The following is a 16,235-nucleotide window of genomic DNA, read 5'->3' on the forward strand; positions in this document are numbered from 1 at the left end:
TGTCACACGTGGGTAATTGTAAATTGTAAATCCAAAATGTTTATACATCCAAAATAATTGTAAATCCAAATTAATATGATATTTTCCTTACACACTGGTCTTCACCATTCTTCATATTATTTCTCACAACGTATGCCCTCCAGCTAATTCCAGGCACTCTCCCGTCCCGAGGGTCCCTCCCAGAGTTGGGTGAGTGTTCACCTGCTTAGCTTTGGGTCTGATTGTGGAGATCCAGGTGTTATTAATCCAAAATACAGAAAGCCGGTGCTCTTTTGTCAAGCTCCAATTTAAAGGATATTATTCCAAATCAGGACTAATAGAGCACCTTCCAAGTTTAGTGTCAAAACCAATCCTGTTAAATTCCAAAAAAGGGAAAAAAATAGTTCTCTTTTTTTTTTAAAAAAAATATTTTTTATTAAGTTTTCCATTTTAACAATCCAATCAAATCACATTAAGTATTCCAAATTATACATATACATATCAAATAATCCAAATATTCTGCTGAGTTATTAATTTTTTATTGGGACTTCCCATGCTTCAAGTTCAGGAGGGCGGGGCTCTGATCATCTCATATCTCTACTGCTTTTGATAGTCATTTCTAATAGTTCCTTTAAATCTTCCTGTTGTTTTCCTTCTTTCATGGCCTCTGAGTTGTTTCCACAAGCGAGTTGAAGTAAAATGGTGTGTTTCTGTGTGAATTTTCTGTGTATGATACCCCTCTGACCTTTGCAGTATCTCCTCACATGCTGGTATTTCTGCCGAATCAATCCAAAAGTCTTTTCGCTGCTGGCAGCCGCCATCTTCTCTCAGTTCCGATGTAATCAGTTATAAGCGTCTGCTCATTAATTTTCCCAGACCGGTTGCATCAAACATTAGCCTTTCTAGGGGAGATTTACCAAATCGGACTTGAAGTATAAATACAGTAGCATATTAAAGGCTCACCTCCCCCATGACTATTTATAATTCTGCAGCTCGGTCTTATTCCATCATGGTGGATTTCCAAATTTAAAATGTGTCATGAATCCTCCAACACAATCTAGGAAACCATCAAAAAAATTTTAACATCCTCCAGCGGCTAATGAGATCCTGCTTCTGTCTAACATCAACAGTTGGAGAATCTTTTATCTTCTTCCAAGCAATTCAAAGATCAAAAGCTTTAATTATATAATATTGTTATTTCCACACAGTTTATAGTTTTAGAACCATATTTATATCAACAAATAGAAAACTTTTCAGTCTCGCTTGCTATAAATGATGTAAACGGTTCTTCTGGGTTGTTGTTTTTTGCCAAGTATCATAATAAATCAGAATCAGACTACAATGGTAAAAAAGGCTTACCCCCCCCTTTCCGTTCTGTTCAACGTACCAACTTATATGTTATCCTTTTTCCGTATCTCAGTGGCTGGCTTAATTGGCAGAACAATTTCCCCCTCCTCACTCGAAGCATGTCCAAAACTTAAATCCAGTTTTTCTTTCTTTTTTTTAAATGATATTTATTAAAAGTTTAACAATTACAGAGGAAAGAAAAAAAGAAAACAACAAAAAATTTAGCAAGACATACATTGCAATACATAAAAAGAAAAACATAAAAAACAATACAACAATATCACACACAAAAAAACAATAACACTAAAACACCCCCCCCCAATATTCCATATCTTTATCTTTCATTTACTTGTTTCATCGACCTCCTCACACCTCCCTTTTTGTATTCTAGTTCAATTAATTGTTTCAGCAAATTCTTTCCATCTTTCTCAATTTTTGTTCTATAATTTATCTTAACCTATTTATTTATATATTTATATAATATATATTTATATATATTTATATATTTATTTATATCCTAACCTATTTATTAACTCAGCAAATCCTTTCCATCTTTAACTGTATTCTGTCATTAAATTACCTTAATTTATTTTAACCTTATCTTACCATAAAAAGCCTTAAAACTTACAACTTAATACTTATTTATACATAACTCCTTATATCATTTCTACTAAAGCCAAGTAGTTTCATTCCAACATTTTTCCTAACACTCATTAATTTTACACTAATTCTCGAAATGAATTTTTAAAAACTTTCTTCCAATCTTCCTCCAACGTCTCTTCTTCCTGGTCTCGGGTTATGTCAGTCCTTTCTATCCATTCCATCTAGTCCATCAACCTGGTGATCTTCTGTCCGAGGCTCTTAAGTCTTTTCCATGTCCCTTCTGCAGATCTTCTTCTTGTTTATACCTGCACTTTACTTTGTCTTTTGCTGATCTTATTCTTAATATCCTTCCTTTCTCATTGAGGAGTAGGGCTCGGGGAGACTCCAACCCAACCATGTCTCCATCCCCCCTCGGCAGGTCAGCCCATTCTCCACAGTCAGCACTGTAATCCAGAAAGTATTTGAAGGCATGTTTCAAAGTCCCTCCAAAGTTAAGAACCCCCACAACTCCAAAGTCCCCCTGGCCCAAAACCATATCCCAAAAGCCGAGACATCCCTGCATAGGGGGGTCCATCCAACTTCCCATCTCCAAACCAAACAGTACTCCATCTCTCCAAATCTGACTTTCTCCAGATTCAGTCGTCAAAGACAGCAGCTTATGTTCCAGCAAGGCCTCGGGTCTCTCCATTTGTGTTACTTGAGGTTCTACAACAACCTCCTCCATTATCTTCTGCACTTGCCCTGTCAAGGCAGATTCCTGGGTTGGTTCCTGAGTGGTTTCTATATAAGTATTCACTGTTTGTCCAAAATTACTGACTGCAACAGTCATCAAATCCATCTTCTCATGCAGCTGCTCCAACAAAGCACTTGTCTTGCAAAAAGCAAGCACCAAAACTTATTCTAAGCACATTCTTATCCAAGGTCAAAGTCTGGTCTCACGATCCTTAATCTCCACAGCTGTGGAATTCCCCAGATCGACTCCAGCAACAGTTTAACAAGCTCCCTCTAGAGGAGGCAATTTCTATTTGTATCCATTTTTTGAAAGCAGGTCCAGCAAGGGGGAAAAATTAGTTTCGTTTTTCAAATATTTTGTTTCTTTTAAATGCAAAAGGCAACATTGGAATCAATATGTTTCTCTTTTTTAACTATCTGTCAAAAGACGTTTCATTCACAGTCGATGAACTTCCCCAAAACGTCTGTCTCTGACACCCCGTTCCCAGGTTCGAGACAGTGGAAATTTATCTTTCTTTACTCTCTCTCCTGCAGGTTTAAACAATCCAAGATTCCCCCCCTCTTCTCCTGCTTCCAAGAGGGGTTTTGGTAATTTTAACTGAAGGAAATTTAGTCCTTTATATACGACTTTCCAGACTTTAGCTTGCAAAATTTTTGCTTCAATCTATTTACAAAAGCGGAAGGCGGACTTCCTGTTTAGAACCTTCCCGCTTCGGTGCCAAATTAAAATGTTTCGTAGTCCAATTTTCCGTTCTACTCACGGGTAGTGTTTAGAGTCCAAATGTCCACAGGAAAAAGTCAGCGCACTCCGGCAACGGCTGTGCGGCTTCACTCCGTAAAAGTAGCAGTCGATTCAAAACACCGCGCCACTCACCCCACTTTGCTTCGGATCCCCTAAAAAGGGTTTCCCCGCGAGTAGGGGAGGCGCTCTTGGTGTCAGCCGAATCCCACATTCCCGGGCTTCCTCCGCCTGGGATTTTTGAAGGGTCTCCGCCTTCGCCGCAGCGGCAAGACCCGATTTTCACGGAGCGGGTTCCTCTCGGTCAGAGGAACTCCGCCATTGCCGATGGCGCTAACCCGGAAGTCTCTTAAATGGATGTGAGGGCGATCTGGCTGCGACATCTGTCACCCCATTGATCACCAGGGTTGATTCGGCTGATCTGGCTGGCTAGGCGGGTGTCCCCTTCCTCCCTCACCGCTCCATGTGCGTCCCTCCCGAAGCTGCGCGCTCGGTGGAAGAGGACAACCATCCCAGATAGAAGGAGTGTACCATTCTTCGGTCAAGGGTATACGATAGCTGCGCTCCCCTGCTAGAACCTCCAAACAAGCTTAAATCCAGTTTTTCATCTTAAGAAATGGAACTTGGTGCGCTTGCAGAGAGCGTCTGGGAGATCCAGACTCCCTCGGGGGCTTTCCATCCAGTGCCCTCACCCCCTCCTTCTTTATGAAATTGGGGCTGGTTTGTTGGGCATCCGCGGATGACACTGCATCTTCCCATACCCCAGGAAGATTTTGGGAGGCTGATTACTCCCATCTCAGCCTCTAATTATCCCGTGGGAGCCGGAGTGATGGTATTTTCAGCCATCTTCCGTGGCGCCTCAAGCGGAAGTACAGAAAATATAGTTCTCACCATAGAAGCGTCCAATATTGTCCTTTAAGCACTTACAAATCCTTCCCTTGCAGTTGGCAGATTGCCAGAAAACGGAAGTTGACTTCCTCTTTAGTTTCTGTTTTGCCAAATTTAATTTTATTTGGATAAAATAACTTTTAAACTGCTTATTTTTCTTCAGCTTCAATTGTTGTTATGCAAATCTCCTGCTTGCTGCGGCAGCCTGTGACTTCAGCAGGCAGAGCTGCGATGAAGCCTGGAGTGCGCTCCACTGCACTCCCCCCCCCCTCAGCAAGGTTCTTGGGTGGGCAGTGGGAGCTTGGTGCTTCTGACGGACCACTCAACACTTCACTAACCTCAGTGAACCTTTGTGGGGGGGGGGTGCCTAGCCCTGGCACGCTCCCCTCTTGTCTCTGCAAGCCTCAGAATAATCACTATTTACAGAGCGATCAGTTCCACTCTGCCATTCCGCTCGGCAGGAAACTGGAAGTAAGATGCGCAAATAAAAGATGGAAGGCACCTGGCTTACTAGCAGTACATATGAAAAGGATCTCGGGGTCTTGGTGGACCACAAGCTTAACATGTCAACAGGGTGGTGCAGCTGCAAAAAAAGCTAATGCTATTCTAGCCTGCATCAACAGAAGTGTAGTGTCCTGATCAAAGGAAGTAATAGTACCACTCTATTCTGCTCTGGTCAGACCACCCCTGGAATACTGTATCCAGTTCTGGGTGCCACAATTTAATAAAAATGTTGAAAAGCTGGAACGTATGCAGAGGAGGGCAACCAAGATGATCAAGGGTCTGGAAACTAAGCCAAATGAGGAGCGCTTGAAGGAGTTGGGTATGTTTAGCCTGGAAAAGAGGGAACTGAGATATGATAGTCCTCTTCAAATATATGAAGGGCTGTCCGATGGAAGATGCAGCAAGCTTGTATTCTCCTACTCTGGAGGGTAAGACTTGAACCAATGACTTCAAGTTACAAGAAAGGAATTCCGACTAACCATCCGGACGAACTTCTTACAGTAAGAGCTGTTTGATGGTGGAACAATCTCCCTCAGGAAGTGGTAGACTCTCCTTCCTTGGAGGTTTTTAAGCAGAGGTTGGATGGCCATCTGTCATGGATGCTTTAGCTGAGATTCCTGCATTGCAGGGGGTTGGACTAGATGACCCTGGGGTCCCTTTTAACTCCAGTTCTATTATTCTATACTCTGCACCTCCCATAGCACCATGGGTGTTTCTTCCCACTGCTGTGAACATGGTACCTTAAGTCCTTATCCTGTCATGCTCAACACTTTTAAAGTGCACTGTTTTTGTCCTTGAGCTCCCCTGACGTCCAGCTTTCCACTTTTTTCATCTTTTATGAAATTAATCTCTTGTATCACACTCTGATGGTCAAGTGTCTCCCTGCCCTTCTCTTATTCATGCCAAGGCTTTCTAGATCCACCCCAGGGTTAACTTTCTCCCCTTTGCCCCATCTGAGGGCTAATAATAATAATAATAATTTAGTTTCCCCAGCCACTCTGGGTAGCTTCCAACAAAGATTAAAAATACATTAAAATGTCACACAGTAAAAACTTCCCTGAACAGGGCTGCCTTCAGATGTCTTCTAAATGTCAGGCAGTTGTTTTTCTCTTTGACATCTGGTGGGAGGGCATCCCACAGGGCGGGTGCCACTACCGAGAAGGCCCTCAGCCTGGTTCCCTGTAACTTGGCTTCTCACAGCGAAGGAATCGGATCTGCCGCTGGATCTCAGTGTCCAGCCAAAACGATGGGGGTATACTGGACCGAGGCCGTTTACGGCTTTAAAGGTCAGCACCAACACTTTGAATTGTGCTCGGAAACGTACTGGGAGCCAGTGTAGGTCTTTCAAGACCGATGTTATGTGGTCTCGGTGGCCGCTCCCAGTCACCAGTCTAGCTGCCGCATTCTGGATTAGTTGTAGTTTCTGGGTCACCTTCAAAAGTAGCCCCACATAGAGCACATTGCAGTAGTCCAAGCGGGAGATAACTAGAGCACGCACCACTCTGGTGAGACAGTCTGCGGGCAGGGAGGGACTCAGCCTGTGTACCAGATGGAGCTGGTAGACAGCTGCCCTGGATACAGAATTGACCTGCGCCTCCATGGACAGCTGTGAGTCCAAAATGACTCCCAGGCTGTGCAACTGTTTCTTCAGGGGCACAGCTACCCCTTTCAGGACCAGCGAGTCCTCCACACCTGCCCACGTCCTGTTCCCCCCAAAACAGTACTTCTGTCTTGTCAGGATTCACCCTCAATCTGTTAGCCACCATCCATCCTCCAACCGCCTCCAGGCACTCACACAGGACCTTCACCGCCTTCACTGGTTCTGATTTGAAAGAGAGATAGAGCTGGGTATCATCTGCATATTGATGGACACCCAGCCCAAACCCCTGATGATCTCCCAGCAGCTGCATATAGATGTTGAAAAGCATGGGGGAGATGATGGAACCCTGAGGCAGCCCACATGTGAGAGCCCAGGGGTCTGAACACTCATCCCCCACCACCACTTACTGGACACGACCCAGGAGGAAGGAGCGGAACCACTGTATAACATCAGTTATCCATCTTTCCAGGCAGAGGTCCATCCTTTAATGCAGGGGTCAGCAAACCTTTCCAGCAGCAAACTTTTTCCCTCAGACCTTGGGGGGGGGGGCTGGACTATACTTTTTGGGGTGAAATGAATGAATTCCTATGCCCCATAAATAACCCAGAGATGCATTTTAAATAAAAGGACACATTCTACTCATGTAAAAACATGCTGATTCCCGGACCATCCGCGGGCCAGATTTAGAAGGCAATTGGGCCGTATCTGGTCCCCGGGCCTTAGTTTGCTTACCCATGCTTTAATGCTCTGAGTCTTAGTGGTGTTGGGGGATTTTGTCCTGAGCTTTCCTTGTGAAAACCATCTCTTTAAAGCTGAATCAGTGCAAATCTTATTTCAGGTATTCTGTGGATTGAGGTTTGCTCTGATTGAGCTTTAAAGAGATGGTTTTCACAGGGAAAGCTCAGGACAGCTTTAAATAGCAAGTTTTCATGGGGAAAACTGTGGAGCAAAAAGGGGGGCGCTCAGACATGGAGCCTAAAACCCTGTAAAGACTGAAAGAAAGGCAAGTGTGGCCAACGGTCTCCATTCTTCCACATCAGGGCATATTTGGTTAAAGCAAACTAAGCAAATTCAGTTAAGGCAAGCTAAGGCCCAGGGGACGGATCGAGCCGAATTGCCTTCTAAATCCAGCCCGCAGATGGTCCAGAAATCAGCATGTTTTTACATGAGGAGAATGTGAGCTTTTATGTAAAATGCACCTCTGGGCTGTTTGTGGGGCACAGGAATTATTTCATCCCCCCCCCCCCCAAAAAAATATAGCCCTTGCCCCCCCCCCCCCCCAAGATCTGAGGGACAGTGGACCGGCCCCCTGCTGAAAAAGTTTGCTGATCCTTGAGTTAAAGATATCCTTCATTGCAAATGGTGAGGTCATTAGGAGCTCATTAGGAGGTGGTCTTAATTGACCCGGAGAGCTGATGAGAAGAGGCTGCCTTTGGCTGCCTGGTGCTGCCATTTCTGAGCAGAAGAAGCTGCCTAAGGATTCTGTTCTTGAGTGTTCTCTTTTCAAGGCCTGTCTGCCTCTCAATCAGTCGGCACCAGAGCTTGAGAAATATGCCTGTTCAGTGTCTTTTTAAGGCAGCAGCCTCTTAAAATGGTGCTGTGAGATGATGCTTAGTTGTTTCAGGCTTCTGTTCACTGTTGGTGCGTTCAGACGTGAGCAGCCTTCCCTGGGGTGGGAGGGTGGAGTTTGTGTCTCAGCCAGGTGGCCACCTGCTAAGAACAGCCAGGCCCCAGGAGGATGTCAAACTATTCCACGCTTCTGCTGCTGTCGTTAGAAACCATTTGGGAATGCTGATTTGGCCAGGAAGGGTCCCTTTAGGGGATGTCACTGAGTTACCATCCAGAACAATTGCTGAACTGGGACTGGGGAGCCTGCCTAACTCCACGTGGTCCTCTGCAAGTGACCAGTTCAGATCTGTCTTAATAGAGGGTGAATAATTGTGGGGAGGGGGATGCTGAAGCAAAGGAAGAGTTGAGGGAAGGAAGCAGACAGGTTGCACAGAGAAAGAGTGCTCAGTAATGCTGCTGGCCCTGTGCACACACACCCCCTTTGTCTTTTGCCGTGGACAACAGCCCTTCACAGGAGAGGAGACCCCCCCCCCAGGGTTTAAAAAGCCAGCCTAGGTCCCATAGGGGTCCATGGAGGGAGCTGTCAGTCTTTAGCCATCTGGGACCAGACTGAAATGGGCTTTGCGTTTCCATTCTTCTCAAACGCCTCCTGCATGTGACAACCAGGCTTTCCAAAGCCTGATACTCCTTTATACCTCCAGCCCGCTCTGCTGCCTCTTAGCAGCCCCAGGTAATCCCTTCAACCTGAACCATTGGTCTGATGTTGGTGTATAGAAGCCTGTGGGCATGCAGTGTGTGGGTTCCCAATCTGGCTAACCACTGTGGGGAAAGAGTAAGGGACAAGATGGTTCTTTGGGTATGATCACTGGGGCTTTTCTCTTAAAATGTCCATCATTCTCTTCATGGAAACTCCGAAATGGCAGTTCTGCACTTCCTTCCAAGATGCAGTCAGTGTGCACACTGTGGCTTCCTTGCTCCTGATGCATTTGGTGTGCTTTTTCTTCAGGGTGTTTTCTTCCTTGGTACCTGGGCTCTTCAGTGTTGCAGGGCATCCTAGGACCCCCTGCCTCTCCTTGGCTTTGTAAACATACCACTTCCTGTGCTCTGTGGCAAGAAAGGGGCAAGAAAGGAAGAATGCCAAGTGAGATAATAGGTTATTGTCAGTATTACTACTGTTATTCATTAACTGTCCTCCTTCCTAAGGTCCCAGGGCAGGTTACAACATTCAAAAACAGCATCGAAAACAGTTTAAAACAATTTAGAATCACAGAACTAAGAGGGATCCTAAAGATACACATCTCAGGTGCCAAAGGCCAGGGTTTCGGCATTTCCCCAAGGCTGTATAGTGCAGGTCCCACAACTCAGGGGTTGCAACAGAGAAGGCCCTCTCCAGCCCCACACCCCCACCCTGCAATCCTGAGGGAGCTACCAAAAGGGCCCCCTCTGCTGATCTTAACATCTGGGTGGGCCTCTAGGGAAAATAGCACTCCACATCTTGTTTGTGCCATTGAGTCAGTTCTGGGGACAAGAAAGGTGGGCCTCCAAACACAGGAGGTGAGGTTGAGCTTTAAGCAGCCAGCTTCAAGAGGCAGCTGTCTCCTGGGTTGGGGGGTGATTCAGTCACCACCCAGCCTTCCCTGCTTTGTATTCCTCTGGCTAACCACTGCTCTGTTCCCCTTGGTTGTCGTAGCTTTGTGCCAGAGTCCCCTTTCTCAGAAAGCAACATGGCTTCAGCCCGGAAACAGCCCCCCAGCAGCCGGTTCTCGTCCTTCTCCTCTCAAACAGATCCTGCCTCTGCAACCGACCAGCACGATTCCTCCAGGGACCACAGGAGCACCAGTCTGGACCGCTTCAGCACAGATGTAGAATCTGCAGACGGGGCTAAGGCCCCTGCATTAGCAGGGGACGGCCCAGACTTCTCCTTCCTGGAGGTAAGTTCTTGAGGCATGTCCCTGAGGGACACATTGCAGGCAGTGTTGCAGGTCTGTGTTTGACAGCATGTGTGTTTGTTCTTCTCAAAGCAAACTCCTGTGCTGGACTCCAGTGTCTTGAAAACCCGCGTGCAGCTCAGCAAAAGGAGGCGCCAGCACCGAGCCCCAATTTCCCACTCGCTCAGAAGAAGCACCGGGGGAGACACTGAGCAGCGGCTCTCTGTGACAGAAGAGGCAGACAGCACGTGGTTGTTCAAGGGCTCCACAGGTAGCAGAGGGAAGGTGTCCTGTGCTATATAACCTGTCCCAAATCCCCAGAATCTGCCAAATAGTTCCATGAGTGATACAAGTAAGCGAGCCAAGCTGCAGGATCCCAGCCAATTTGAACCTGGATTACTTGCCATCCTTGAGCACGTTGAAAGGGTGTTGGATAGCACAGAGCTGTGTGCCTGGTCGTTGTGCCCTTAGAATAGTGTTCAACGGATACATTGTCAGGTGCAGCTACATGCTCTCTAGCTTCCTATCTGGATGGTTCACTGCGAGGGAGAGGTGAGGTGGGAGACCTTAGCCAAAAGCACATGGAACTGGGCACTTCCCGCCTTTGTAGGTTGGAAGTACTCATCAGTGCGGGCTCCGAGACTTTCATCATCATCTTCGTCCACTTGTTTCTATACTGTTTTCTGGCCAAGACCCACAAAACGGTGAACAAATTAATATGAGAGACAATACAATAAAGCTATAGTAAATACAAATGTGGACGTAAATCCATTTAGCAGCACACGGTGATTCATACTTCATACTTTCCCAAGCTGCATTTGTGCTCGGACCAAAACACAGCTGCCACCTACAACACAATGGCCCATGCAACGGGCTTCTCTCTGGAAGCAGCTGTAGCTGTGGGACTCACTGGCTCAGCCTTCTGGCTCTTCAACAGGCTGCAGTTCTCCAGGTGCAAATGCAGGAAAGAAGGGAAGGGGAGGCTAAACTTGATTTTCACCTCCCAGCTAGCAAGGATCTTATTACTGCTGCCCTGCTACCTCTCCAGTCACCTCTGTACCTGGAAGGGTCAGGAAAGGTTGTGTAGACCCAGAATTCCCCCATGGTGCCTCTGGTTGCAAAGCGGGTGGTTGTTGGAGCAGCAGTGGGCCCTTGGCTAGTCTTGGGGCCACAGTGCCTGACCTTTCCACCACAGGGAGATTGGAGACAGAGGGACCTGGTCAGCAAAGTCACAGAGGCCTGGGCAGGAGCAAAGATGGCAGAGGGTGAAGTCGCATCCCCCGGCTGACCAAGCTGCTTTCTGGTGCTTCTGGCTTGGGAGAATTGATTGGAAAGTCATCCCAAGGACTGCTTTGAAAGGAGACAGAAGCTGCTGGTGGGAGGGGGCCAAGCAGTGGGTTTCTAGCCCTGTGTTTTGTGCCTTCCTTCCCTCCCTCCCTCCCAAAGTGTCTGAAGCCTCATGAGTAATCCTCATTCTTAAGCAGAAAACTCAGCCAAGAAAGAAGACTCTGGTGAGGACGGAAACCCACAGCCAACAGAGAGGTCGCCCATCTCTCAGCTGCAGAGGCTCCCTGTCTTTCCAGGGATGGACCACTCAGCCCTCAAGGTGAATGTTGGTGCACCCCCCCCCCCCATACACACTTGTCCTTAGCATTGGGAACCTGTCGTGGAGTATATTTCAGAGACACTGTGGAGAGGTTGATTCTGCCTCAACCTGCGCTGAGAAACACGTGGTACTAGTTCATGTAATTTGGTAGCACAAGAAGAGAAATGTCATGGGGGCACTTTGGGTACCAATGGGAATACCTGGAGCCCATTCTGAGCCCCAAAGGCACCTGAGGGTGGGCTATGGAAATGGTGTACCTCACATGTTGCATGCAAGGAGGCAGTGGAACGGTGTGGGATGAAGGGGCCAGTGACTGGGGACTGGGAACAGGATGCCCAGTAGACAGCTGGGAGGCCCATGCCCTGTGCTGTGAGCCTCCATTCAACGCTGCCTGAAGATTTAGGAAGCTGCCCCTTACCGTGTCAGAATGTTTGTATTATTGTATTATTGCTACAATTTATTTATTTATTGCCTTCCAAACCACCATCTCAAGGTGATTTACACGTCAGATAATTAAAAGCAGTTAGAAACACTAAAGTAACAAATACATTTGAAACAAGATTAAAACCATACAAAATAGGCATTCATGGCAAAGTCCATGGTTTATCTGGTTGGGAAAGCCTGTTGGAACAAAAATGTCTTCAGCTGTTTCCAGAAAGTGGACTCCTTCTGTCTCTCATCCGAGATGCTGTTCCACAGAACAGTTGCAGCTGCACTAAAAGCCCTGTCCTGAGTTCCTGTGGAGTAGGGTTTTGGGAACTTGCAGGAGAGACTGTCCTGCAAAATGCAGAGATCTGCTGGGTATCTGTTAGGGCAGTCTGGTCTCAGCCTGGTCTCCCCTCAAAGGCCTCCTCAGGCCATGGTCTTTTCCAGGAGCTGCTCCTTGATTACTTGGTGACTGGATGCACTAGCCGGGTGCTCCATCCCTGAAATCATGCCCCTCCACATGATGCATAACCACCCTTGCCTGGTGATGGCCAGAAGGCACCAGGCCCTTGGCTAGACATTCCTTGGAGTGAGCTCATTGCTGATGGGTCCCTTTCTCACACTGCCTTTTGTGAAACTTGTGATCCAACCGTGACATTTACCAGAGGGTTCCCCTCTCTCCAGGCTCAACTCAGGAAAAGACATGAACCAGATGGAACAGGAGAAGTGCAGTTTTCCAAGTCACCAAAATTCCCATTTCAGGCTGGAGTTCCTGCTGGCAGAGTTCTGCCTGTTGGCACGGAGAAAGAAGAGAGGTGAGGAGGCTTGTTGTCAGGGTGACATTCTGATAAATTCACCTTTAAGTTTTTCTGCAGATTTTACTGCTTTGCTACTTGTGAAAGCCCCACCTTCTAGCTTCCCAAAAGTCTTTTGGTTTCTGAGATTCCAGCAGGGGTTGCCCAAATACTTTAAATCCCACCTTTATAGTCATAAGGGCTGGTGACATTAAAATTATAAATCTTGAAGTGGAATTCTACAGCTTATACAGTGGCACCTCAGTTTACGAACTTAATCCATTCTGGAAGAGCGTTCTTAAACCAAAGCCGTTCTTAGACTGAGGTGTGCTTTCCCTAATGAGACCTCCTGCCGCCGGTGCCCTCCCACCATTCAACTTGCGTTCATAGACCAAGGTAAAGTTTGCTAACCGGAACACTACTTTCAGTTTTGCGGAGTTCGTATTCCAAATAGTTCATAAACAGGGCTGTTCTTGAACCAAGGTACCACTGTACTACATTCAAGACTACATACAGACCCTATTCTCGTCCCCAGTTTTGAGACTGTATTTACATAAATACCAGCACTTTGCTGAGTTTTTGCACTTTAAACATTTTTTAAATGAGAAGTGTGCTTTGAAGGCATGAAAAGCCTCTTGGGGAAACTTGGGGAACTCATGCAGTTTCTTTGTTTTTTGATTGCCCTGTTTCCAGCCCCAGATAAGCTACTATTTTCAATGTCCGTATTTTAAGTTTTTTCTTCTTGTTCTGTGAGTGAAGCCAATAAGGAATCACCCAGCAGAACTGTATCATCCTGTTCGCTGCACCTTCTATCAGATTTGGTCATCTGGCAGCATCTCAAAAGGTAAACAAAGGCTTCACTCATGGTGTCAGTGGGAGGAAGCGCAAAGCAGTTGCTGAGGAAAGTGGGCCGACACCACCTTGTCTTTCTGGGTTCAGGTGACCATAATCACCAGCCAGGGCTGCATTGGCAAGACTTCCAAACTTCTGCCCCAGCCAAGCTCAGCATGATCAGCTGTGAGGGAGCAATGGCTGCACATCCCGCCATGCAGTGCAGAGGGAAAAGATCCTCCTTTAGATGCATTAGTAGGATTGAATCCAAAGGTTTTGCTGAAACTTTGGGCAACCAGGATGTGTTCCCCGCCTTCTCACCTGTGCGCAAAGAGGACCAAACAAGGGCTAAGGGCAGAGGGAAGATGGGCTTGCGAGAAGCAGGCACCCTCCTTATTTCAGCTCCCCAGTAATGAATTTCTCATGGAAGGACCTCGAATGGGATGTGCATTTGTTTGTAAAGGAAGTGACCCAGGCCTGTTTCCTGCATTCCAGGTCAGAGGAGCTGTCTCCACGTTGGCTGAAGGAGCTGAAGTCCAAGAAGAGGCAGAGCCAATACGAGAACCAAGTGTGACGACCGAGGTCTGGAGGTGGCGGCAGTGGCGGTGATGGGGTTAGCTGCCTGTTGAGTGGAAGAGGGTCTGCAGAGCAAATGAGCCTGGCCCAATGCAGGGGGGAAAGGGCGGGGTGACCAGGGGCCATCAGCCATAATGTCTCATTGAGGAGCTCTGGATTCCAGATGCTGGGGTGGCAAGCATTTTTTTGAAACTTTTTGTTTTTTTGAAAGCATTTTTAGTTGGTTTTACAAATACAGTGGTACCTCGGGATGCGAACAGGATCCGTTCCGGAGCCAATTCGCATCCTGAAGCGAACGTAACAAGCGACAGTGCGTGGGCGGGTTGCGGTTTGCTGCTTCCGTGCATGAGCGTGACGTCATTTTGAGCATCTGCGCATGCACAAGCGGCGAAACCTGGAAGTAACGTGCTCTGTTACTTCCAGGTTGCCGCGGAGCGCAACTCGAACATGCTCAATGCGAAGCACATTCAACCCGAGGTATGACTGTACAAAGTTATAAAAAGTATCCAAATATATATCCATATATAGAGATTTCTCCAAATCTGAGGACTTCCCCCGATCCACTCCATGGGGTCCCATTTTAAACATTTAATCAGTGATGGCCAAACTTGGCCCTCCATCTGTTTTGGGACTACCAATTCCCAACATCCCTGACCACTGGTCCTGTTAGCTAGGGATGATGGGAGTTGTAGTCCCAAAACAGATGGAAGGCCAATTTTGGCCATCACTGCATTCATTACTACATATTCTTCGCTACTGCAACTTTTATATCAATCCATATTATACATGGTAATTGTTACACTACAAATGAAATCAAAGTCCTGCTAATGTTTCCATCTGCTTACAGTGGTTTCCTAAATAACTTATAAATTTTTCCCATTCTTTTATAAAGTTTTTGTCCTCTTGGTTTCTGAGTTTTCCAGTCAGTTTTGCCATCTCGGCATGGTCCATCAGTTTGGTTTGCCACTCCTCTCTGGTAGGGGCTTTGTGTTCTTTCCATTTCTGGGCTAGTAACATCTGGGCAGCTGTTGTTCCATACATGAAAAGTCTTTTCTGTTCCTTTGGAATGTTGGTACCTGTAATTCCTAATAGAAAAGCTTCTGGTTTCTTAAGAAAGGTTATTTTAAGCATTTTTTTCATTTCAATATATATCATCTCCCAGAAAGCTTTTATTACCTTACAGTTCCACCACATATGGTAAAAGGTACCTTCTTTTTCTTTACATGTCCAGCAGGTATTTGTACTTGTAGTAGGTGTCAAATATCACTGGTACATCATTTTCATATAGTTTTCTTTTAATGCACTGTAAATTTCAAGTTTACAGTGGATGCAGGTGGCGCTCTGGGTTAAAGCCTCAGCGCCTAGGACTTGCCAATCGAAAGGTCGGCGGTTTGAATCCCCGCGGCGGGGTGCGCTCCCGTCATTCGGTCCCAGTGCCTGCCAACCTAGCAGTTCGAAAGCACCTCCGGGTGCAAGTAGATAAATAGGGACCGCTTACCAGCGGGAAGGTAAACGGCGTTCCGTGTGCTGCGCTGGCTCGCCAGATGCAGCTTGTCACGCTGGCCATGTGACCCGGAAGTGTCTGCAGACTGCGCTGGCTCCCGGCCTCTAGAGTGAGATGAGCGCACAACCCTAGAGTCTGGCAAGACTGGCCCGTACGGGCAGGGGTACCTAAATTTCAAGTCTGTTTTCCATAACCTTTCCCAATCTGCCATTTGGATATTATGTCCCAAATCCTTTGCCCAGTGTATCATTACTGACTTGTTCATGTTTGTATGCCACTCTAAAAGCAAACTAGACATTTTGGACAATAATTTAACATTATTTTCTAACAACTCTTTTTGAAATCTTGATATTTCACAACTAAAACTTTTCTTTTTATCTGTCTTAGAGATATAATCTAATTGGTGATACTGTAACCAATCCGTTAATAAATCTCTTATCGCCTCCTAGTCGGCCAATTTTTTCAGAGATATTGTTTCTAAAGCCACCAAGATGTTTTTTGTTCTAATAAGTTTTTATATTCCCCCCTTATCATAAAAATTTATTTTCTTATTAAGTGGTCCTGAAAACCTTTATGCACCTTTGCTTTTTCATAACATAAGTATTTGTG

The 16,235-nt window shown here is 46.4% G+C and overlaps 1 protein-coding gene across 17 annotated transcripts in view; it reads left to right on the forward strand.

Moving 5' to 3' along the window:
* The window catches only part of KIAA1671 (KIAA1671 ortholog), a 130,777-nt gene that overhangs the window by 100,013 nt on the left and 14,529 nt on the right, over positions 1 to 16,235 (forward strand). For 11 of the 17 annotated variants that reach the window (XR_013390514.1, XM_077917745.1, XM_077917738.1 and 8 more), the window contains 5 exons: positions 9,652 to 9,892; positions 9,983 to 10,160; positions 11,371 to 11,495; positions 12,606 to 12,736; positions 14,042 to 14,159. The exons of 1 other annotated variant lie outside the window; for it this stretch is intronic. Coding sequence is in view for 13 of the 16 variants with exons in the window: in XM_077917745.1 (XP_077773871.1) it covers positions 9,652 to 9,892; positions 9,983 to 10,160; positions 11,371 to 11,495; positions 12,606 to 12,736; positions 14,042 to 14,120 (754 nt within the window). In the remaining 3 variants the exon portion in view is untranslated. Of the gene's footprint in view, positions 1 to 9,651; positions 9,893 to 9,982; positions 10,161 to 11,370; positions 11,496 to 12,605; positions 12,737 to 14,041; positions 14,186 to 16,235 lie in introns of those variants that run through there. 5 more of the 17 variants (XR_013390516.1, XM_077917737.1, XR_013390515.1 and 2 more) reach the window with 4 other exon arrangements.

This window comes from Podarcis muralis, chromosome 13 (genome assembly GCF_964188315.1).
Source record: "Podarcis muralis chromosome 13, rPodMur119.hap1.1, whole genome shotgun sequence".
NCBI lineage: Eukaryota > Metazoa > Chordata > Lepidosauria > Squamata > Lacertidae > Podarcis > Podarcis muralis.